This window comes from Leuresthes tenuis, unplaced genomic scaffold, assembly GCF_036924035.1.
Source record: "Leuresthes tenuis unplaced genomic scaffold, fLeuTen1.0.hap1 SCAF_4, whole genome shotgun sequence".
NCBI classification, from domain to species: domain Eukaryota; kingdom Metazoa; phylum Chordata; class Actinopteri; order Atheriniformes; family Atherinopsidae; genus Leuresthes; species Leuresthes tenuis.
This window is the reverse complement of record NW_027325358.1, coordinates 3,572,452-3,596,154: the sequence shown is the minus strand read 5'-3', so window position 1 is coordinate 3,596,154 and position 23,703 is coordinate 3,572,452. Positions and strand designations below refer to the sequence as shown.

The 23,703-nt window shown below is 41.4% G+C and overlaps 1 protein-coding gene across 1 annotated transcript; it reads right to left on the bottom strand.

Moving 5' to 3' along the window:
• Positions 1-888: 888 nt before the first annotated feature.
• LOC140305330 (integrin alpha-M) lies at positions 889-17,681 on the bottom strand. The gene is made up of 31 exons (XM_072384143.1): positions 17,586-17,681; positions 14,960-15,083; positions 14,632-14,720; positions 13,628-13,707; positions 13,438-13,552; positions 13,228-13,358; positions 13,000-13,142; positions 12,743-12,890; positions 12,366-12,504; positions 12,191-12,264; positions 10,222-10,339; positions 9,772-9,914; positions 9,209-9,355; positions 8,934-9,131; positions 8,295-8,425; positions 8,044-8,201; positions 7,798-7,967; positions 7,568-7,684; positions 5,306-5,376; positions 5,086-5,227; positions 4,229-4,327; positions 4,063-4,142; positions 3,873-3,959; positions 2,863-2,938; positions 2,673-2,780; positions 2,535-2,579; positions 2,327-2,452; positions 2,138-2,251; positions 2,015-2,056; positions 1,810-1,920; positions 889-1,665 (listed from the first exon to the last, which is right to left on the bottom strand). The coding sequence occupies exons 1-31, from the start codon at positions 17,626-17,628 to the stop codon at positions 1,381-1,383; spliced, it is 3,654 nt and encodes a 1,217-aa protein (XP_072240244.1). The 5' UTR covers positions 17,629-17,681; the 3' UTR covers positions 889-1,380.
• Between the last annotated feature and the right edge of the window lie 6,022 nt (positions 17,682-23,703).

Below are 23,703 nucleotides of genomic sequence, written 5' to 3'. Positions count from 1 at the left end.
ACGTAGAAAACCAACAGGTAAGCTGGGAGAATACAACCTCTCGTGGTTATATGTTTGATTTAAACACTAAAACCAAGCGGTTTAGATGTCAAACTCTGATATAATGATGTTACTTCCTCAGCAGTAAAGAACAGCAGTAATATCTGTTAAAATCGCTACATCCACCCCCTCTTTCCTCCTTAAAGGGACTCTTTGGACTGTTCAAAGAAAAGCTTTCAGTGAGATATTTCTGTCAAAGAGGAAACAAACAACCTTTTTGGTATTAATAGACTCACATAGAAAAAAAAGAAGTTGTATTTTCACTATCTTAGACTTATTAGATTTATTTATTATTATTATTTATTTATTTCGGCAAAATTACGCGTAAATATCAAAAAACCATGTGATCCCAACCAGGTCTTAATTTTAGGGTAATACAGGTTAACGCATGACATATTTGTTGTTTACATATTGAACAAAAAATGAGAGAAAATACAAATTGGGGTGTGAAAAACTAAGTGACTTTGTGGTTTCCTCCAAACGTGCTGCTGTGCATTAGGACCAAACATCTCCACTTTGCTCTGGTCTGTCCAAAGGACATTGTTCCAGAAGTCTTGGGCTTTGTTCAGATGCAGCTTTGCAAACCTAAGCTGTGCTGCCATGTTCTTTTTAGAGAGAAGAGGCTTTCTCCTGCAGCCCTTCCAAACAAGCCATCCTTGTTCAGCCTTTTTCTAACTGTGCTGCCATGACCTTTAACCTTTAACATGCTAACTGAGGCCTGTAGAGTCTGAGATGTAGCTCTGGGCTTCTTCACCTTGGGGTGAACTTGCTGGGACGTCCACTCCTGGGAAGATTGACAGCTGTCCTGAATGTTTTCCACTTGTGAATAATCTTTCTCTCTGTAGAATGATGGACTCCAGATAGTCTGGAAATGGCCTTATAACCCTTCCCAGACTGATGGGCAGCAACAGCTGCTTCTCTAAGATCATTGCTGATGTCTTTCCTCCTTGGCATCCTGTTAACACACACCTGAAAACTGACAGAACTCCTGCTTTTATAGAGCTGCTCACACTGGCAGCAGCTGGCTGCCACTGACCCTCTTAATTCCTATGAAAGTAGTAAGGGTTCACTTAGTTTTTCACACACTGCTTCTGCGCTTTGGTTTACTCTTTGTTACATAATGACACTTTGAATGAGTCCTTAGAACTGAATGATGCACTCCAAACTCAAACACTCAACCAATCTTTACCTAAAAACATAACCGATGAACCAGTCCTGGGCATTTTTCTTTTCTTTTCTTTTATGTTATTTGTTTGTTGTCATTTTGTTGAATGCTGTTCATTAAATATTCTTCATCACACAGCAGTCCTGCGACTTCACACTGAAGTTCTGGTTGTAAATTCAGACCTCTTCACTGTTCAGCGGGACATTTTCCTCTGGAGTTTGATCAGGCTTGCTGTCTGTTTCTGACTGAGCAAGGAGACCGTTGGTGGGATCAGGCTTGCTGTCTGTTTCTGACTGAGCAAGGAGACCGTTGGTGGGATCAGGCTTGCTGTCTGTTTCTGACTGAGCAAGGAGACCGTTGGTGGGACTGTTGCTGCACCCAGAAGAGGCGTCATCTTGAAGGGAGGCTTTATTTTCCTGTTGTTGATAATACTCAACAGTTTTCCTCTTGAAGCAGCCCAACTTGTGAAGAGACATGAGAAAAATCGTAAGACTTAACAACCAAAGCGACTATTTCAATGTCTCACAGTAATTCATAGCTCTGGATGTGAAGATGAAGTAAATTTGCAACTTTTACTGTATGTGTTTAATTTCAGGAAATCTCACCTTGTACAAGATAATTGTCAATATGATCAGGAGCAATAATCCCAATCCAGATCCAGTTGAATAGATCAGCGGCTCATTTGGGAGGAATATTAACTCTATCTGAGCTTCAGTCTGTTCCCAGAGAAAACACAAGTGGTTTAAATTGTGTGTAAACCTTCGGAGGATCTTCTCCATCTGCTAGTTAGTAAAAAACAGCTGCACATACCGATTTCTTTGTGGGATCGTTGTCTTCGGACACCTCAGTTTTCTAGGCATAATTGATGAGATAAATCAGATGCACTGACAAAGCTTTAAAAGTTAGACCTTTAAAAGTTAAACTACAACATACCTTTTGGTAATGAGAACTCAGCACATATCGATTTTCATCATAGTCGACACGTATGAAGCTCTTGAATTTAAGAGCTGAACTCTCTCCAGTATATTGTTTAAGAAAGCCAATATTCTGCAAAGTAAGAGCAAGCCAGTTAAAAAGATTTCGTGTTTGATGTGTTCTGTCTGCAGGTGCCACTGAACGAACCTTTGCCTGCTGGCGGAGGTCTCTGAACTGCACGGATCCACTCAAACTCAACTCAATAGCTGAAAACCTCTTCAGATTTAAATCCAAGCACTTCATGGCTGTGCAGCTTTGTTCTGGAGAACAGTGCTGCAACGAAGTAAGTTAATAAGTTAATAAGTTAATCATAAGTTAATCACGTGATCGGTGTGAATATTTCTGATGTACTCACCTCATGGTTCACATCAAAAATAAACGAGCATGACTCAGTTTTGTTCTTAAAAAGAAAGAGATGTGCAGGAATTAAGAGATTGCAGTTTGACACCATGTCTGATTATGTAAAAAATCATTCTGGCTCTCGTTAAATTACCGGCTGGACAAGAACTTGATAGTTGTTCATTTCAAAGTTACGTTCCAGTTTAAGTGGGAAGAACAGGGTCACGTTGACAGGAAAATCCTTAAAACCAGTGTTGTCTATCTGTGAGAGACATTCATTAGAATTCAATAAATCTGATTCCTGCTTCCAGATGATAAGATGGCAGAATATACAAGTGACTCACTCTGTAAACAGAAAGCATGTTTTTGGGTGCAGCATCCTTTGTTGTGAAGTTCAGATAAGTGACAGTTTCATCTTTCCTGGAAAGAATAGATAAGGATCACACAATGCAGGGAGTGGAAGGGTTGTACAGCTAAAGCTAATAATAAAAGCTTTGAATGAGGGTCGAGTGGATTTGGACTGAGCTAAGAACTGAAGAAGCCTTTCGGATAGGGAATCGTTAAGCATTTCCGGTCCATTTATCGGTATCGATTCGGTTCCTTATCGATTCTCTTATCGATTCTCTTATCGATTCTCATCCGGTTAAATATAGTACAAATGGCTTTGGTTGTAGTAACACTTCAGCATTTTATCTATTTTCGCCGCTGTCGTTTTACTTTTCCCTGCCTTGATGGAAGGGATGCGGGAGCCAGCCTCTGATCCTGCCTCTGATCCTGCCTCTGATCCTGCCTCTGATCCTGCCTCTGATCCTGCCTCTGATCCTGCCTCACTCGTGCAACTAAATGTTAATATCAGATGGAAATTCTTCTTCACACAGTATGTCACTAACATTATTACAATCCACAGGACCTGGATCCCAGCTCTGCACGTGTTGCAACTGGCCCTTGTCTTCTCCTTTTTGGTGAAATAGAACCAAACTGCCTCAACGCCATGTTGGAAAATTCTGAGCCAAAATACGAAGCGTGCACAAGACGTCAAACGCGTCAGACATTAGCAGAACCAAGAAAACGGGATAATTTAGGCAGGCGGATTAACGATTCCACGGATTTGAACTACTGGGAAGAGAACCGGCTCTCGATTCCCATCTATACTTTTAGAGGAGAGGTGAAACAGCTTCAGGAACCAGGAAAAGGAAGTCTAGCTGCCCTTAGTCAAGCTCTTCGGATTTCCTTGGCCTATATGACAAACATATGGGTTCTAATGCTAATTATTGGTTTAAATAAAACTGAACCACTAATATTGTAATTAAACAGCTGATGTAGATTACAAAGAACTGTTAATATTGCCACTTACACTGTTAATGCCATTCCGATTTCATACTGTACTGGAATACTTTTGGTCACAGAAACGATCCCAGTCAAGCTGGAGTTTGAACTGTCACTGAGGATAAAAGATGCAGCTTTTGTGATTGTCAAATAATACACACAGGACCAATGTTTGGCTGTATTCTATGTTAGGTTGTTTAAAGACGCCTCTTATGTACCTTTTTGCAGCAATGGTCATCGACATCGTGTCATTCCAGGCAAAATCTTTCATGACGTGGAAAGAAGCTATAAATTTTGCCTTCATGGAACAAGAGACAACTATTTTAGATGTGATTCAGACTCAAAGTAAATGTCTACAATTCCTCTGGGTGTGGTATGACTCACAGTAATTTGGCTGCGAAACACCGGAGGGTTGATGTCGCACACAGTCTTGTGGAGTAATCCCTCCTGATTTTTGCAGTTGTGGAGCACGTGTCTCGAGGCCTGTTGGAAAACATTGATAGTTGACTCTGTTATGACACATGCAAGATCAAATCACAATTCTCAGCCAAGTGGCTTCAGTCTGTGCAAGAGTTTGCGTCTCTACTGTGAAAACTGACAGCTTTCACATCCTGTGTGGGTTTCAAACGGGAAAAAACAGTCTGTTCCGTTGCCATCGAAAAAAAAGAAACATAGCAAAAAGTAGAGGGGAGTTACGTTATCCGAGTCTGCTATGGCTGTGATGCCAATGTGGGTAACAGAGGTGGTTAATATACTCATGTGTCATGTGTTAAGTGTCAAGATCAGCATCATCAATGTTGGCACAGTGTCCAACACTTATATGTTATGTTTAAGTATTTAGCAGACGCTTTTATCCAAAGCGACTTACAGGTAGGCAGATCAGGTAAGGGGGTCTTGCCTAAGGACTCCTACTGGAGGTAGTACCTTTCATGCAGGAGATTTGAACCCAGATTTCCCACATGAAAGGTGGCAATCAAACCACTACACTATCCAGTCCCATTATATCACTGCCTGTGCAATACTTAAGATCCAAAAAGTGAACATCATAGAGACAAGTTGTGACCAAGTAGTCGTAAAACTTTTTAATTCACCTTAAAGGAGCCCGTATGAAGCATGAATCTTAATAAGTTCTGTATCTTTTCTGTAAAAGATCTGTAAATCGGCTTTAATGGGTAAAATTTGGTATGTTTCTGCAGTATATTAATGGTTTGACATTATAAAGCAGGTTTAAATGACATCACCTCTGTTAAACTCATCACCGAATAGGAGAGGCCCAGAGGATAGTGGATAGTCAGGCTCGTGTTGTACGAGTCGTCGCCATGATTGGACAGACTTATAGAAATGTTGAAGTACTTGTTTTCTTTCACCATCAGTGTTGAAGACCTAAAAGAGTTAGAGTACCTGTTATGTTCAGTCGGATGTATGATTTTCAGTAAAAACGTTGCCACTTTAGATACTTACAGGAAGCCGAAATCCACTTCGAGTTTAGCGATACAGACGGAATTTTCTCTACACTGTTTGTGAAAGGGAACCTGTAAAAAAGGAAAGGATGCATCAGGGTTTTTCACAGCTAGAAGAGCGCTGTTTGCTCTCTCATATCTGTGTGTTTTTTCTGATAAAACAGAAGCGGTTCAGGACAAAGACCCCACACAGTCTACTCTGATTGTCCAACTCAACTGGCCTCATCGGGCATCAAGAGCCGAACTATAAGGTGAAAGTTAAATCAACACGTGACAGCCAGAGTGTTCTTAGCCAGAGGATTCCTCCCGTCATCCAAAGACATGCATCTCAGGTTAATTAGTCATTCTAAAATGACTCAGTGTTGCTGTGCATGGTTGTACGTCCTTTTTGTCTCTGTGTGGTCCTGAGATGGACTGGTGGCCCTTCCAGGTGCCCCTCTTGCAGAGATTGGTCAACAATATTAACAGAAAGACCTTTGTTCTTTGTTGGATTTTGGTTAACGACGAGCTCATAGCTGTAAAGATTAATAGTGCAACGGATAATGTTAATGCGTTAGACATTCCCTCTCTCTTGCTCCATCAAAGGTTGCTAGAAACTTGGGTGTCATGATTGATGACCAACTAACCTTCAAAGATCACGTTACCTCTGTCGCTCCATCGTGCCGCTTTGCATTACTAAACATAAGAAAGATCAGACCATACCTGAACCAACATGCCCCCCAGCTCCTGGTGCAGGCCATGGTCATCTCCCACCTTCACTACTGCAACGCTCTCCTAACTGGTTTCCTAACTGGTCTCCTAACTGGTCTCCTAACTGATCTCCAGCCTGTGAAACCTCTGCAGATGGTCCAGAACGCGGCGGCGCGTCTGGTCTTGGATCAGCCTAAAAGAACACGCCCCCCCTCTGTTCATTGAGCTCCTCTGGCTGCCCTTAGCCGCCCGCATCAGGTTCAAGTCCCTGATGTTAGCTACAAAGAGCTTAATGGAACGGCTCCCATCTACTTGAATGCTCTTGCAAAGGCTTCTGTCCCAACTGGGTCCCTCCGTTGGTCCCAGGATTGTCGTCTAGCAGCTCCTACACCACGCCTAAGACAATCCAAACTCTGTTCATGTGTCGTCCCACGATGGTGGAATGACCTACCGAGCGCTACCAGAACAGGGGCGTCCCTGTCTATCTTCAAGAAGCTCCTGAAAACCCAGCTCTTCAGAGAGCATCTCCTATCCCAGCACTTACCTTGTACTTCCCTCCCCCCTCTATCTCTGCACTTTATCTTTCTGCACTTCCTTCTATGCCTGCACCCTATCTCTACTCTGTCCCCTCTGACAGAGTCGGACTCCTGGGTTCCTTCTATGTAGCTTATTGTTAGCTTTTTATAGAGCTGTTATATCTTCATTTGTAAGTCGCTTTGGATAAAAGCGTCTGATAAATACAGAAACAGAAACATAAACATAGACATCCCGAGGGCTCTTTGCTGTTCAGCAGCCTAACAGCTGATTATGTCAACATTTCATATCAACGTGGTTTCTCTACCTTCTGTTTCTTCGTCAGTATTTGGTGGGCTCCAGCCAATGTTTGTCAACTATTATTAATGCTGTTGTCTGGACTGATGATTGCCACCTTTCATGTGGGAGATCTGGGTTCAAATCCCCTGCATGAAAGGTACTGTCTCCAGTAGGCAAGACCCCCTTAGCCTATCTGTCTATCTTTGGATAAAAGCGTAAAGTAAAAGCTAAATGCATAAACATGCAGACCTGAGTTATACTCTGACAGTGGTTGCTTAGAAAGGTAACTGGACCAGAAGTATCTGAGCAGCAGAGCTGGTTGACTTCTCAGTGTTTCTTATATTGTATGATTTGATATGGGAAACACTGGACCACTCTTTGGGAAAGTTAAGTAAATAATTCCATCGTTCAGTTCCTCGTGGCCACAGCTTTCAAAGCAACACTTATTTTCATGTGCTCGTACTAACTGTGATTCATGTAAATAAAGATGAAGGCAGGAGAATGAGTGCGAGCCGCCTGACACAACAACATGTTTTACTTATTGGCTTTTTTCTGTCCTTATTTGAACTGTCTTCCTCATTGTATATGTCTTATTATACACTTATGTAATATATGCTCCATTAAACAATGTGATATATGTTGCATGTTACAGCTGTAGCTTTACTACTGCAACCTAACGTAAGTATGGGCTTATTCCTCCAAAGTTTGGGATGCTTCAGGTACATTTAGGTTTGTCTTTTTCTTTAATCGCTGTACAAACCTCAACTTTGGCGCCTGTGCTGCTGTAAACGTTCAGGACGGCACTGGAGTTCTCACTGTTATCTTGGGAAAAGTTTAGCTTGATGTTGATCGGCGATAATGTGTCTCTCACACATTTCTGCAAAACAAAAAGCAGAAGACTTTGCTGCCATATGTGTGAAGAAGTGGAAACTTTTACTTTCCAGACGTTAAGACGTGTTTAACATAAAGGGATTTGATTAATCTTCATACTTGCATGTAGATGTCATGCATGATGCACTTTTTTTTATCCACCATCTGATAAAAGGTCGATGTGAGATTCTTGGTTTTCTTCTCCTTCTGAATGAAGAAACCTCGAGGTGTTTCCCTTGTTGGCTCCACATTGAGTGTGTACAAGATGTTCAGTCCAGAGCCGGCTGCCCCTGCAGAGGCATACAGCGGGATCAGAAAAACACACTTAGAGCAGCAGTCGTTGACCTTATTGGCTGAGGTCTGCACCTGAGTTGTTCTTCGTTGTCTCTGTCATTTCAAAGCAGACCGTTACGTTAACCATGTGTACGTTTTCATTCATCCTGCCCAGGCAGTCGATATTCTCTGTGCTTATCTCCGCAGGATGGAAGGACAGGTCGGCTTTAACATTGTAGACGGGCTTGGACCTGGAAGACATCGATTAAAACTGTTTGGAATTGCTCTTGCACAAAGGCAAAGGCACTGCAACGTAACACATTAAACGTGCATGGCATCTATACCTTAAGACAACAGCAGCACCCTGTGATCCAACCACAATATCTGGAAGCCCATCATCTCCAAGGTCGATGCGTCCATTGATAGCTTGACCAAAGAACCTTATCCCAGAGTTAATTGTCTTTCCCATGATTTTCTGGTACAGAAAGACATTTGACAACTGAGACGGTGCCTATTTGAAGATTCTCATGACAGAGGAGGTGGAGACAAATGCAGCATATTCAAACTTTGTCATGTTGCCTCCCATGCAAAAGGACCACCTCAGTTCTTGATGGTGCAGATTCCATAAGATGTTGGAAACCCTCATCTTCATTATATCCTGATATAATTTCTACCATTTTCTGAGCTAGACATTCCTGCTACCAGTCCCTCATTCTTTCCCATGATGCCTTGTCCAGAGCAAACAAAAAGCTGCTCGGGGCAATCTTCATGACTGCTTCCTGCCATCACAAAGTTTATTATCCATTCTAGACTTCTGTCTTTTCCAAAGTAGGGCAAAGCCAAAGGACCACGAATGGCACCAACAAAAGCAACGGCAGCTCATAGCTCTCATGGTTTCATCTATTTCTGCAGTAAAAGAGGGTAAAGAGGTTGCAATCCTGTGTGAGGTATTGACATAAAGATAGAATTTTGAATCTTGTCACCTGGCTGGATATGTCGTGTATCCCTTTGTGTCTGTCTCCAAGGTAGAGGTACACAACCCCCCCATTATTGTCCTCCAGAGGGGCTCCAACAGCAACGTCTCGGAGTCCATCTCCATTCAGATCTGCAAGACTGGCTATAGTGGAGCCAAACCTACCCGATGATGGTGCCTCAATAATGAGCTTTTCTTGCAGGAGTGTCTATGAGAAATGAGAATAACGAGCTGATTAATAAAACACATGCAGAAATGACACTTTTAAACCTCATCACAACCCACCTCATCAGTCAAAGAATAGATGTAGATTCTTCCTTCTTTCTTCTCCTGAGGCTGGTAAAACATTGGAGCTCCCACCAGCAGGAAATCCGTATTACCGTCTGAGTCGACATCTAAAGAGCACAGCTCAGCACCAAAGTAGGAGCCAATCTGTAAAGTTAAGATGAAACATTAGTTGTCACTTCTCTTCTTGAGAAAACAAGGTTCCAGTGCAAGGAAGCTCTGTGGTTTCCTCTCTGTAACCATTGAAAAGATGCTCCACAGCACATTGCATTGAAGAGGACTTTATCTCTTTGTCTATTTGCATCAATTTGCAAGTTAAACTTGTAATACTCTGCCTTGTCCTGTTTAACTGCTGGATATTTTTTATGGTACTAACATTAGAATTCGTCTCGTATGTTAAACCTTTGTGGAAAATATGTTTTTTGATACGCTGTAAGAAGAGATCTAGTATGTCAATGGGACTTTTCTGGATAAATAACTACAACTTTTGAAAACTAGGTTTGAAAACGTTATGATAAATCTAATTTAAAATAAAAAAAAAACTACTCAGTAGAGTTACTAACCTTGCTGCTGGTAATTCTTTGAGTTGCTGACCATTTCTTCCCATCCTGTCTGAAAAGTACAACTTGTCCTGTGTGGTTAAAGCGTGGAGCACCCGTGAAATATAGAGGAACGCCATTCCTCTCTCCAACAGCTGTAGAGTATCCTGTAGCAGTAGAAGTCACACAACATATTTAGCTCAATTATCACTCACAACGCGCAAAAAAAACGAGTGAAAAAGAGTAATCAGTCATCTACAACCCCAGGCCCAACGTAGTGTAAATTAACCAATATTTTACACACAATAACATAGAAAACATATCAGATGTTGAAAGTAAAACCAACTTTTTTTAGATATTTTGCTGCCAACAAATTCAAAATTGCATTGACATTTTACACAGTGTCCCAATGTTTTTGGGCATTGAATCTTAGGTTTGGGATTAATTTGACGAAGATGCGCTTAATGAGTTTACCCAAGTATGAGTCCATCTCCATTTCTGGATCTAAAATCTGTTCTTCCTTTTGGTTTTTCCATTCTTGGAGAGTCCCACGCCAGCTGTTTGATCCCACAGAACCCAGAACCAAGGTGTCCTGTCAACAGAGAGATGTGATCAGAACACAGATACCTATGATTGTCCTTATGCTTGAGTTCTAAATCAGAAAAGGATTATGTTGAAATCTGGTAATTGACTCTTTCTGCCGTTGACCTTTTATTTGGGTGTCTTTTAAACTGGTTCCCATAAAGCAGAATGTAGCTCATTTACATTAAGATCCAGTGATGTTTAGGATTATTTTCCTTCTTTCTCTTGGATAACAGCCATTGTTATTGCAGCCCAACAGTTCATTCAGTTAAAGAAATTTTAAAAAAACAAATAAGTTCTTTGTTCATACCCTTTAAAAAACCCAAGACCCAATTAATAGTGACGATAACTAACATTTACAGGCAGCAGGAAGAAAATACAAGTCATATGAGCATTTCCACATTTGTTTATCGTGCATGTTGGACTCCATCTAACAGGTGGCTGTAGCACAGCAGGAAAAGCCGTTATCTACCACTTGGAAGGTGGTCAGTGGTCCTATCCTCAGCTTTCCAGACGCTGAGAACACAACATAGACTAAGAAGTTCTGTATGAATGGGAGAAGGTGGCTTATGAGTGTTATAAAAGTATGGTCCATTTACTAATCCTGTTTATGGTTTTCATCGAGAGGATCTCAAAGTGTAACTCGGGAGAGGAGGGCGTCTGGTTCAGTGACCTCAGGGTTGCATCTCTGACTCTTGCTGGCTTATTCAAGCCATGACCTTCAGTGCGTACTGGAGCAATGAATGGCTGGGATCAAAGTCAGTTTCTCCAAATCTGAGGCCATGGTTCTCAACCAGAAAAAGGCTGGAGTGCTCCGTCTGGGTCTAGAATGAGTCTTTTCTTCAGGCAGCAGAGTTAAAGTATCTCTGGATCTTGTTCACAACTAATTCGAAAAGACAAATGGACAAGCAGAATGAAGCTCCAGGGTAGACCCAGAACAAACTGAAGGGATTATTGATCTCATCTGGCCTTAGAGTAGCTGAGGCGATGTCTCAGTTTCCCTCCTGTTGCCTCCGAGACCCGACTCCGAATAAGTGAAAGAAAACGGACGGATGACTGTGTCTGTAACCTCTCTGCATTGATGCTAATGAACATAAACGTATTACAACGTTTTGCTGACACTTGGGATCAGTCTCAGAGATTTGAGGAACATTTTGAGGTGTGGGCTGCTCTTAGTTGCATTGGTGCTGTTGTTGGTCCTTAATTCTTTCAATTATGCCACTGTCGCATGACTCTATGTTTCATAATTATTTGCATCAACTGAAGCGTTACCGCTTTAAAGATTAGTTGATCTTTTAAGCTGATCTTCTTTCCATTTTGTTTCCATGTTCTTCTCGGTCAGGTTTTTTTTTTTTAGCTAGCATGCTTTTGCTGTTTTTCAGGCTAAGCAGTGGTTTTCATCTTTAGTTATATATTTCCTCTAATAAAGTCTTTGACAGTTGGTCGTCTCTGGTCTTCAAGCTCAAAGCTTTGAGGTACTTTTGGGCTCATTATCCTGCTGCAGAATGAATCCCTCTCTGAAAACATGCAAAATAGGGCAAAGCATATCTCTGAAGAACTGATTGAGGAGATGACATTTGTTGTTATTTGGCGCCATATATAAATACAATTTAATTAAACTGAATTGAATGTAATTGAATTTGGTTCACTGTTCATCGACACATAGCCTGGAGTTGATTGGATCCATTTCACTGTACAATCAGTAGTCCTTCAAAATAAGATATGATTTGAAATACTGAGCAGTTGGATTTTTAAACGCTTAACTCTGTAAGATGTTGCTGAAGTGAAACCTTTGAACCTTTATGTGCTACATGTTAGAATGAACTATAATAACCAAATGATAGATTTAGGCATTACTCACCTTGTAGAAGACGGCGCTGAATCCACTCTGAGACATTTCCTTCGCCATGTTTCCAGCCCGAGCCACATTGGACCCTGAATATGAGACAAGAAGGGGGTCAGCGTTACAACTGCACGGGTAAAATAATCCAATTTAGTGACATTAATAATCAAAAAGTACAAAAAGATAACATCACCTTCAATTTTAAAGATCTTATTTTGAAATTTATCCAGGATTCCTTCAAGTCCATCATATGCCTCAATAGGGAAGACGTGTTTTGTCTTTGGGTTTGAACCGATTTCTCTGTAGCTCTCATTACTCCCTGATTTATAAATCTGAAACCAGAAGGTTGGATCAAATCATTCAAGTCTGACACCATTATTGGACTAAAATTGGATTTTTTTTTCTGCGCGGACACAAACACGGACGGATATATCTTAAAAAATGGGGGTTTCCCCTCCTAAAGAACCGAGGAAGTCTGCTTATAAACTCTGCAATAAAAGAACAGTTCCATCATACATGTGATTAGTTTAGCAAAAGTAATCACCACAGCAACAACGTATCACAGCTTACCCCAATAACAAACCGGACAATGTTCTTTTCATCATATATTTCAGTGATATTTGTCTTTGGATCACTGGGATCTCCATCTGTGATTATCACCAGAGCTTTAATTGCATCAGCAGAGGCGCCTGCAGTTGAGTTTTCAAACAGATTGTCTCTGAAACACATGTGGAATTAGTGATGCTCAGTATGACGTCAGCATTTATAAGATGCTCACAATCTCACAGGCGCCCTGTGCCAGTTGCTTGTAAAGCAGCAGAACTTACAACACAAATCTGAGGGCTTTGTATGTGTTGGTGAGGCTCTTCATGTGAGGCTCCTGGTCAAGTTTCCCCAGAGCAGTACCATCTTTACTATCATTGAAGTCAAAAACCACCCGGGGAAAAATGGAGAACTGAGCTGCTGCAAACTAAAAAACATAATCATGACAATATTAAAACATTGAATACAGCACATTCCCTATAAGCTGACTTCAGATGTGACAGTTAAATGACCTTAATCGATGTGTTTTTGAAGCTGTTCATTATTTTCTTGATGAATTTTTTGTTTTCATTGAACTCGATTTCAGTCATGCTCCCTGATCCATCGAAGAGAAAGACGAGGTCCACTGTCTTTTTCGTGCATTCTGAAAATAAAGACTGATGATTAGCGTCAAATATCAGCTCAGCAGAAATACGGCGGATGCTTTTCTACGTTTCTTTTACCCTGGAACGCAGGTTTGAACGGGGAGACGCGCCGGAATCCGTCTGTGATGTTGTAACACAAACTGTTCAGGTAGGAGTTCCCGTTACATTCGTGAACAAAACTTGGACTGCAAACCTACAGCAGAACATCAAAACAACGTGTTGATTCGTTTTGCTCAGAACTGTCACAGAGAAAGTGTGTTTTTCTTACGGTGAACTGGGAGTCTGTGGGGTCTGCAGCTATCGAAGAGCCAAGGTGCTTCACGGCCGTTAAGTTTATCTGAGGATTGTCTGCAACGGAAACATTGGACTGGTGTCAGAAAACGCCGCATATTGAGATATTCCATTTGTATTTCTGTATTTTAAGAAGCTGCTTCTCTTTTTTAAAAAGTGATTTGGTTTTATAAATGTAAAGCTCCCCTTGATGCCCATTTATTTATTTCTGTTTACAATATATAACACGTAATAGAGCTGAACCGGACCGGGGGACAAGGAAAGAAGAAGAGGAAAGAAGAGGAAAGAAGAAGAAGAAACAGAACAAAAATAGAAACAAAAACCAGACAACCAGCTGCTACACCAGTAAAAAACACAAAACAGACAACAATCCATGGCCTCTGAGGGGAATCCAGCCTTAGAGCCACCAGGAGCAGCTGAAAGCAGACAAGCAGAGAAAAAACAAACACACAAACAAACAAAAACAAACACACACACAAACAAAAACAAACACACACACAAACAAAAACAAACACACAAACTAACAAACAAACACACAAACAAACAAAAACAAACACACAAACAAACACACAAACAAACAAAAACAAACAAACACACAAACAAACAAACACACAAACAAACAAAAACAAACACACAAACAAACAAAAACAAACACACAAACAAACAAAAACAAGCACACAAACAAACAAAAACACACAAACAAACAAAAACAAGCACACAAACAAACAAAAACAAACACACAAACAAACAAAAACAAGCAAACAAACAAACAAAAACAAACACACAAACAAACAAAAACAAGCACAAGAAGCAGCAATCGCATACAACACAGCTACATTTATAAAACTTCCCTTGGCAAAGCAAATCTGTTTGGGATCAAAGGTATTCAGACTACAATTCTGCTGCCATAATGCTGAACAGGACAAGGGGTAATAAATAAATAAAAAAGTGATTTGGTGTGTAAGTAATCAGCGAATATACCATCAAAGATGAGATACTCTGGGGTTTTATTTTGTTCAAGTCTGCACATTCCCCCTGTTCCATTTAGCCTGGGTGCAGTGATGATTATCCTGTGAAACACAACAAAACAGGACGGTCAGTCTAACAAAAGCAGCAGTTCTAAATTAGATAAAGAACATTGTGTTTTCATAAGCAGGTTGTTAGTGGCAGGATGCATGAGTTCAACCACAAACTGTGCCAGCTCACCACAGACCAACTTCTCGTAGTTTTTTTTACCTACTTTACCAGCAGCTGAGCAAGTAGAAGCATGAATTTCAACAAATCCTCCAAGTTGCAGCTGCAAACTCACCCTTTGTTCCCGGCAGAATTGTACTGCAGCACTTTATATCCAAAGAAATCATTTTGTTCACCATGATAGACGACGGGAGTCTTCATGTCAATGTTAAAGGCTGAAGAAGCTGAGATGACTGCAGCTGGAAAGAAACAAAAGGTCCCATTTTTAGCTTTTAAATGTGTGACAACTTGTTTAGAATAATATTTAACGTTATAATAATCACAAAATTATTCTTGAAGTTGTTCTTTACAGTAATTGTGAACATCCAACACATTTTTAATATTTTCTTTAATTCAAATATATAATTTAAAATGCTATATTAAATGCTATTAAATCAAAATGGACCCAAATCTCTGAGGAATGTTTCCAACACCTTGTTGAAAGTTTGCCACAAAGAATTAAGGCAGTTCTGAAGGAAAAAGCTAGGGGGGGGGGGGTCCAACCTTTTACTGGCAGGGTGTAGCTGATAAAGTGGCCGGTGATATGCAATTTGTGGACGTCTAATTGTCCTGATGATGAATCTAGATGCATCAATGTAACAGATATTGAGCGGTTTACACTGAGGTCTTTTTTTATTTTTCTGTGGAGAAACACATTTCCTCTTTTAGATTGCAACAGAGTCCGCCTGGGTGTCTTCAAAGAGCTCTGCTGCAATGTGTGGCTGCTTGTTTCAAACCCTGATGACACTTATAGCTCCTGACACACTTAGCTGTGAAAGATACATCATCACAGGTACCAAAGTGAAGACAGGATGTGAGACGCAAATGTTCAAAGAATGTTCTTTAAATGCAAGCTCACAATAACCCATTTACCCTTTTGAAAATAGTTTCAAACAGACTCATCTCGAGGGGAAAAAGCTGTAAAAATACATCATTATTCAGACACAGTCTCACAAAATCTGTTCAGAACACAAGAAATACAAAGAAATGCTTCACAAAAGCAGCAACAAACCTGCTGTTACTGAACTGTTCAATCACATGTTGTCGATAAAGTTTGCTTTTGTTTCGTCTGTTTAAAGCCTGGTGACCGGGTGTCAGATTCCTCCCAAACCTTCATGAAAAGTTCTGATGTACGAGCCTCGAATCAGAGCACATTTAGACCCGTGCACAACACAGAAATCAGCAACTGACACGAAAAGAAGGTAATGTTGCTCCTCTTAAACGGACTCATCCATTTCCACTGAAGCAGTGCTTTAAAAACCTTCAGAGAGACGCAAAAGATCACATCTGTCTCCATTTATGGTCAAACTGTGTTGCACAGACAAAACGCATAATGTGACTTGTGAAAATAGCGCCCCCTGCAGCCCATATTGAACTCAGTTACTCCCTTTCTGTCATTGCTTTACTGACAGATTTCCTGTTCTCACACTTATTTTGTGCATTTGAAAGACAACAATATGTCTCACATCATGTAGAAGAAGGTTTCTCCTCAGTATCAGAGATTTATGTGAAAATAATAATATAACACATACAAATACTTCTACTTTAGTATGTTTTAGTCTTTTAATACTAACAGTGCGGCAGACAAATGACCCAATCACGCTCACACTATGAAATAGTAATTGATACAACTAATAATTAATAAGGTATTGATTAATTTGTGTGTAAAAAACTCTGAAAATGATCTCTGAATGTCAGTTTCTTCCGAAGCTCAAAGTGAGCAAAGTAGTTTAAAGGAGAAGCAGCAATTTTACGCATTTTAAAAGGTGTAAGTGTGAAATTCTGGTAGATTTATCCAAGAAAGGACTTTAGTGATCGTCAGAAATATTTCTGATAAACTAAGAAGCTCTGTTAGAATTTAATGATGACACTACGTGAGGGTCGCTGGGGAGCTGGACCCGATCCCAGGTGCTAAAAGGTGGGGTGAGGTCACCAGTTCCCCACATGAAAAACACCGAGACCAACGAGACAAACAGCCGTGCAACTCTCACACTAAAAAATCTGAATCTGAATCAGCATTAACCCAACATCCATGTTTTAACACGGGAAGAAACATGCAAACTCCCCACAGAAAGGTCCCAGTTCTGGTAAAACATGTTGAATGTCCTAAACTTATTTAGAAAAGTAACAAGTAGCTCCAGCTGTCAGATAAATGTAACAGAAATACAGTGAAATTAACTCCTCGAGACACTGTTTTAACCGTTTGTTTCCTCCAAATTAACCAGCAGTCACCGGCTAAAGGTTTACTTTCTAAACTGTCCTCAGGGAAAGTATGTTGACAGACCCTGTTAGCTCTCCTGTGTTAATTAATAGGGCTACATTCCTATAAAAGTTGCCCCCTCGAGTATTAAAATTCACACAAACAGAAAAAACAATCGATTTCACAGTTTTGTTTCCTGGGCTGAACTGTTTGACAGATGATTTGACATTTTTCACATCAGTGGAGGCAAACTGAGCGGTTTGTGCAGCTCAAATAAATGAAAAAAAGCTTTAAATGGTCAATATTTAGCTTATATTTAAAGTTAGCTGGTTTTCTTGGTCCAGTTTTTTTTTTTAAAGCATGTAAAGAATATTCAGAAAAAATTAATTTCAGCTATAAATGAAAAGTTTCTCAAACCTGAAACTTTCTCAAGCATAAATCCCCCCAAAGTGTCGTTAAAAACCGTCTCTTATAAGACTCTAAATGAAATATTTCATCTTACCAGCAGCCACCATGTAGGTGACCATGCGACTCCACCCGTGCATCTTTCACATGAAGACGAGCACGGCTCTGGGAGCCTTCTGAAATGTGTGTGCAACACTTCCTGTCAGCGTTTAAAAAACGGGGTGTTTCCGTAACAGGTGGTTGTGACACTTCTGCTATCACATAGCTTTCAGCTAAATGTCTGTGTTCTGTCATGCTTCCTTTTTCTGTCATTGTGCCCCAATGCTCCACGTTTAAAGAGAGCTGGGGACAGTTTTCAAGAAGGAAAAGCTAGTCTGCGGTCAAAGAATTATGGCACAATACTTCGGTTTGATCACACACTTTTGTGACTGGAGTCATTCCGAAATTGTAAAGAAAGTGACAAAGCAGTCGTTTTACGAAGGCCTACATTCAGTAACCCCACATATTTGCTGTTTCTTGTCATGTTTGCTACATCATAAACCTCTTCAGAGTAATAAGAAGCCGGAGTTAATGTCATGTTAAAATGAGGAACTTATATGAAACTTGTGAGAATCCCTCAAAAATGTTGGTTTTGCAACAATGTGGACTGATTCAAAACCAAATTTAATAAAAAAAAAAAAGAAAGAATATTCAGAGAAAGATACGACACTGCACCCACAAAACTATTTAATATACCTTACCACTCAGAGGTCAAAGGTCATGAGGATGGGATGTCAGTGAGCTAAAATCTCCTCACATCAGCTGGTAAACCCTCCCACTGATTAGCAGCCGTCACAGAGAATTGAACATCTCCCAAACACGGTGAGGTCGTACGACCTCGCGTGGAGGATGCTGAGCGAGAATTAAACAGGACAAATATGTAAAAAGGAAAAGGCACCGGGTCATTTAAAATCCTATAAGCCAAACATGAAAGTATTCTGAGATTCTTGAGATTTTCCAATACTGTCCACTGATGATGTTGCATTGTCTTTTCATTGCATTCATAGCATTTTAAATGATATATTTCAATAAAAGAAAATATAAAAAATGTGTTGGATGTTCACGATTACTGTGAAGAACAACTTCAAGAATCATTTTGTGATTATTATAACGTTAAATATTATTCTAAAGAAGTTGTCACACATTTAAAAGCTAAAAATGGGACCTTTTGTTTCTTTCCAGCTGCAGTCATCTCAGCTTCTTCAGCCTTTAACATTGACATGAAGACTCCCGTCGTCTATTATGGTGAACAAAATGATTTCTTTGGGTATAAAGTGCTGCAGTACAATTCTGCCGGGAACAAAGGGTGAGTTTGCAGCTGCAACTTGGAGGATTTGTTGAAATTCATGCTTCTACTTGCTCAGCTGCTGGTAAAGTAGGTAAAAAAAAGGGGGTGCTGCAGACTACTGTTTCTGACTGTAAGTGTAACCCTTTCCACTTTAAGATTAGGCTTAAAACTTTCCTTTTTGATAAAGCTTATAGTTAGGGATGGCTCAGGTGATCCTGAAACATCCCATAGTTAAGCTGCTATAGGCCCAGCCTGCTGGGGGACCTCATCTGTCACACCTTTCCTCACTTTGCTCTCTTTTTCCCCCGTTTAATTTCTCAAATAATTTTATGTCCATGTGACATTATTGTGGTTATTAACTTGTGTTTCCCTGTTCCAGCAGGTATCCTTTGAATGGTGTTATGGTGTTTTTCCCCCTCTTTTCCCTCTTTTCTGTCTTCTCAAACCCCAGCTGGTCCAGGCGGATGGACACCCTTCCTGGTTCTGGTTCTGCCAGAGGTTTCTTCCTGGTTCTGGTTCTGCCAGAGGTTTCTTCCTGGTTCTGGTTCTGCCAGAAGTTTCTTCCTGGTTCTGCCAGAGGTTTCTTCCTGGTTCTGGTTCTGCCAGAGGTTTCATCCTGGTTCTGCCAGAGGTTTCTTCCTGGTTCTGGTTCTGCCAGAGGTTTCTTCCTGGTTCTGGTTCTGCCAGAGGTTTCTTCCTGGTTCTGCCAGAGGTTTCTTCCTGGTTCTGGTTCTTCCAGAAGTTTCTTCCTGGTTCTGGTTCTACCAGAGGTTTCTTCCTGGTTCTGGTTCTGATGGAGGTTTCTTCCTGGTTCTGGTTCTGCCAGAGGTTTCTTCCTGAGTCTGGTTCTACCAGAGGTTTCTTCCTGGTTCTGCCAGAGGTTTCTTCCTGGTTCTGCCAGAGGTTTCTTCCTGGTTCTGGTTCTTCCAGAGGTTTCTTCCTGGTTCTGGTTCTACCAGAGGTTTCTTCCTGAGTCTGGTTCTGCCAGAGGTTTCTTCCTGGTTCTGGTTCTGCCAGAGGTTTCTTCCTGGTTCTGGTTCTGCCAGAGGTTTCTTCCTGGTTCTGGTTCTTCCAGAGGTTTCTTCCTGGTTCTGGTTCTACCAGAGGTTTCTTCCTGAGTCTGGTTCTTCCAGAGGTTTCTTCCTGGTTCTGGTTCTACCAGAGGTTTCTTCCTGAGTCTGGTTCTACCAGAGGTTTCTTCCTGGTTCTGCCAGAGGTTTCTTCCTGGTTCTGGTTCTGCCAGAGGTTTCTTCCTGGTTCTGCCAGAGGTTTCTTCCTGGTTCTGCCAGAGGTTTCTTCCTGGTTCTGGTTCTGCCAGAGGTTTCTTCCTGGTTCTGCCAGAGGTTTCTTCCTGGTTCTGGTTCTGCCAGAGGTTTCTTCCTGGTTCTGGTTCTGCCAGAGGTTTCTTCCCGAGTCTGGTTCTGCCAGAGGTTTCTTCCTGGTTCTGCCAGAGGTTTCTTCCTGAGTCTGGTTCTGCCAGAGGTTTCTTCCTGAGTCTGGTTCTGTCAGAGGTTTCTTCCTGGTTCTGCCAGAGGTTTCTTCCTGGTTCTGGTTCTGCCAGAGGTTTCTTCCTGGTTCTGCCAGAGGTTTCTTCCTGGTTCTGCCAGAGGTTTCTTCCTGGTTCTGGTTCTGCCAGAGGTTTCTTCCTGGTTCTGCCAGAGGTTTCTTCCTGAGTCTGGTTCTACCAGAGGTTTCTTCCTGGTTCTGGTTCTGCCAGAGGTTTCTTCCTGGTTCTGGTTCTGCCAGAGGTTTCTTCCCGAGTCTGGTTCTGCCAGAGGTTTCTTCCTGGTTCTGCCAGAGGTTTCTTCCTGAGTCTGGTTCTGCCAGAGGTTTCTTTCTGAGTCTGGTTCTGTCAGAGGTTTCTTCCTGGTTCTGCCAGAGGTTTCTTCCTGGTTCTGGTTCTGCCAGAGGTTTCTTCCTGGTTCTGCCAGAGGTTTCTTCCTGGTTCTGGTTCTGCCAGAGGTTTCTTCCTGGTTCTGGTTCTGCCAGAGGTTTCTTCCTGGTTCTGCCAGAGGTTTCTTCCTGGTTCTGGTTCTGCCAGAGGTTTCTTCCTGGTTCTGCCAGAGGTTTCTTCCTGGTTCTGGTTCTGCCAGAGGTTTCTTCCTGGTTCTGCCAGAGGTTTCTTCCTGGTTCTGGTTCTGCCAGAGGTTTCTTCCTGGTTCTGCCAGAGGTTTCTTCCTGGTTCTGGTTCTGCCAGAGGTTTCTTCCTGGTTCTGGTTCTGCCAGAGGTTTCTTCCTGGTTCTGCCAGAGGTTTCTTCCTGGTTCTGGTTCTGCCAGAGGTTTCTTCCTGGTTCTGCCAGAGGTTTCTTCCTGGTTCTGGTTCTGCCAGAGGTTTCTTCCTGGTTCTGCCAGAGGTTTCTTCCTGGTTCTGGTTCTGCCAGAGGTTTCTTCCTGGTTCTGGTTCTGCCAGAGGTTTCTTCCTGGTTCTGGTTCTGCCAGAGGTTTCTTCCTGGTTCTGGTTCTGCCAGAGGTTTCTTCCTGGTTCTGCCAGAGGTTTCTTCCTGGTTCTGGTTCTGCCAGAGGTTTCTTCCTGGTTCTGGTTCTGCCAGAGGTTTCTTCCTGTTAAAGGGAGTCGTTCCTTTCCACAGTCCCTCAGGCTCAGGACGGGAGATTGGACTGAAGACAAGTTTCGGTCCAATCTGTTGGTTTCTTAGCTCGGATATTATTTTTGAATTGGCTCCATATGAATTAATTGGATTATGATTACAATGAATTGAATTCCAATTGGCTTGAATTGGACTATATTACTTAAGTGCCTTGAGATGACAATTGTTGTAATCTGGCGCTTTATAAATAAAACTGAATTGAATACAGGCCGTCAGGTGCTGGTCCACACCTGCCACAGCTTCCCCTTCAGCAGAGAAGGAGTGATGGTATTAAAAGCAAAGGAGAAGTAAAAAACACGAGTCTGACAGTCCTCCAGCACGTAGATGACAGCATCAGGTCAGATAATCCTCCACAAGATCTGCATCAGGTGGGAGGTTAAGGCGACACATCTGACGTGGTTTGGTTCCCTGGGATGGGAAGTCACAGGAAGTCTTCCACAGGACTCTCTCCAGTCTCAGGTATGTGATCACCGAGCAGTCTGCAGTTGATGCTGTTTCATCCGGTGGATTTCAAACTGTCAATCAAAGTGTCGCATGATGTCATATATACACCTGTTCAGAAAGGCCTCAGAGGCACCACCAAGCAAGCGGCACCATGACGACCGAGGAGCTCCCACACAGGTCAGGGACAAAGAGTAACCAGTCAGGGTTGGGTTATAAAATAGTATCTGAATCTTTGAAAATTCCCCCATTAAATCCATCTTCACAAGTGGAAAGAGTGTGGCACCATAACAAACCTGCCTAAAACTCCCATTAAACAGAGAGCTAGCAAAGAGACCAAAGGTGAGTCAAAGTCAAAGCCATTTGTGGCACATTTCATGTACAAAACGATTCAAAGTGCTTTATATAAAATAAAAGCATTGCAGCAGGGAGCAGAAAAAGCATTAAAATATGTAAAAGAATATAAATGGAAAGAAATAAAATAATTAAAATGAATTAAAACTAGCAACAGACTTGATAAGTTAAAAGATATCCTGCAGATTTCATGCATAAACACATGAGAAAATGTAAAAATGTCTCCATTTGGTGACAGTTTAGTCTCCTCTGGCAGTTTGTTCCACTTGTTTGCAGCATAGCAGCTAAATGCTGCTTCTCCAGGTTCAGTCTGGACTCTGGACTGGACCAGAGTCCTTGGATCTGAGAGCTCTGCTGGGTTTATATTCTCTGAACATATCACAGATGTAAACCATCTTTTAAAGGCTTTTAAATCTAGTTGTGCAGTTGTGGAGGAAGTTCCCTGCTCAGGTATTTATGTCACAAACCTCTCTCATCACTGAGAGAACACTATACCCACAGAGTGTTTCACAAAAGGCTGCTGCTGTCTTTTTGAACATTAAATTAGGTTTAAATATTCTAAAAAGACCCCTAAAATGAAATGATGATGAATGAGCTGTGCTCTCTTCAAAAGGTGGAGAGCTGGTTGTTTTCCAAACATCTGGATGCCGTATTTCTGGGCTGATTTCTGCTGGTAAAACTGATTTCATCTGTTATGATGATCTGGGAGCATCGGATTGAACCTTCCAAAGCCCAAGAAATGCCTGGAAAAAGATCTCAAAATCCAGACAAGTTGAAAAGTAACATTATTTATAGACTCATTTTACTGCAACATAGCTGCAGGAACAACTCTAACAGCTCTCTGCTCAGCTTTAAGACTGAGAGTTCACCCGAGTTACCTGCTGACGCAGTGTGTGACATCATCAGCTAAGTTGTTGCCAAGCTACAAAAACAGCACCCCAACCCATTCATAGTGATTCCTGGAGATTTCTCCCACTCCTTCCTTTCTGCTGCACATCAACTTTCTAAATTAGTCAGCTGAAGTATGACTTCATTGAACTATACTCGTAGTATTAGTCATTTTCATGTAGTTTTGAGCTGTGTTGAGATCTGTGCAGTTGCATTTCTGCTCGTATCTAAACTGTGAAAAGTATTCACAGTATTAAGCGTTTGATTGTCATTGTTTTTGCCCGAAGGAAATAAAAGAATGCAAAAACACATTTTTCCATCGAGTGAAAACGTTAAAAGGTGAAGAGACTTTTAGAAAAGATTGTGTTTTCTATGTGCCGTGATCAACCTGTGGGTCACATTAATAAACTGGAGTGCAGGAGACACTTTAGAGCAGGGGTCGGGAACCTATGGCTCGCGAGCCAGGTGTGGCTCTTTTGATGATTGCATCTGGCTCTCAGATAAAACTAAATATTCTCACTTGTTTTAATCCATCCATCGATTTTTCATGTCCTGTTCAGGGCTGCAGGAGCAATTGTCCATTATTTTAATTGGATGA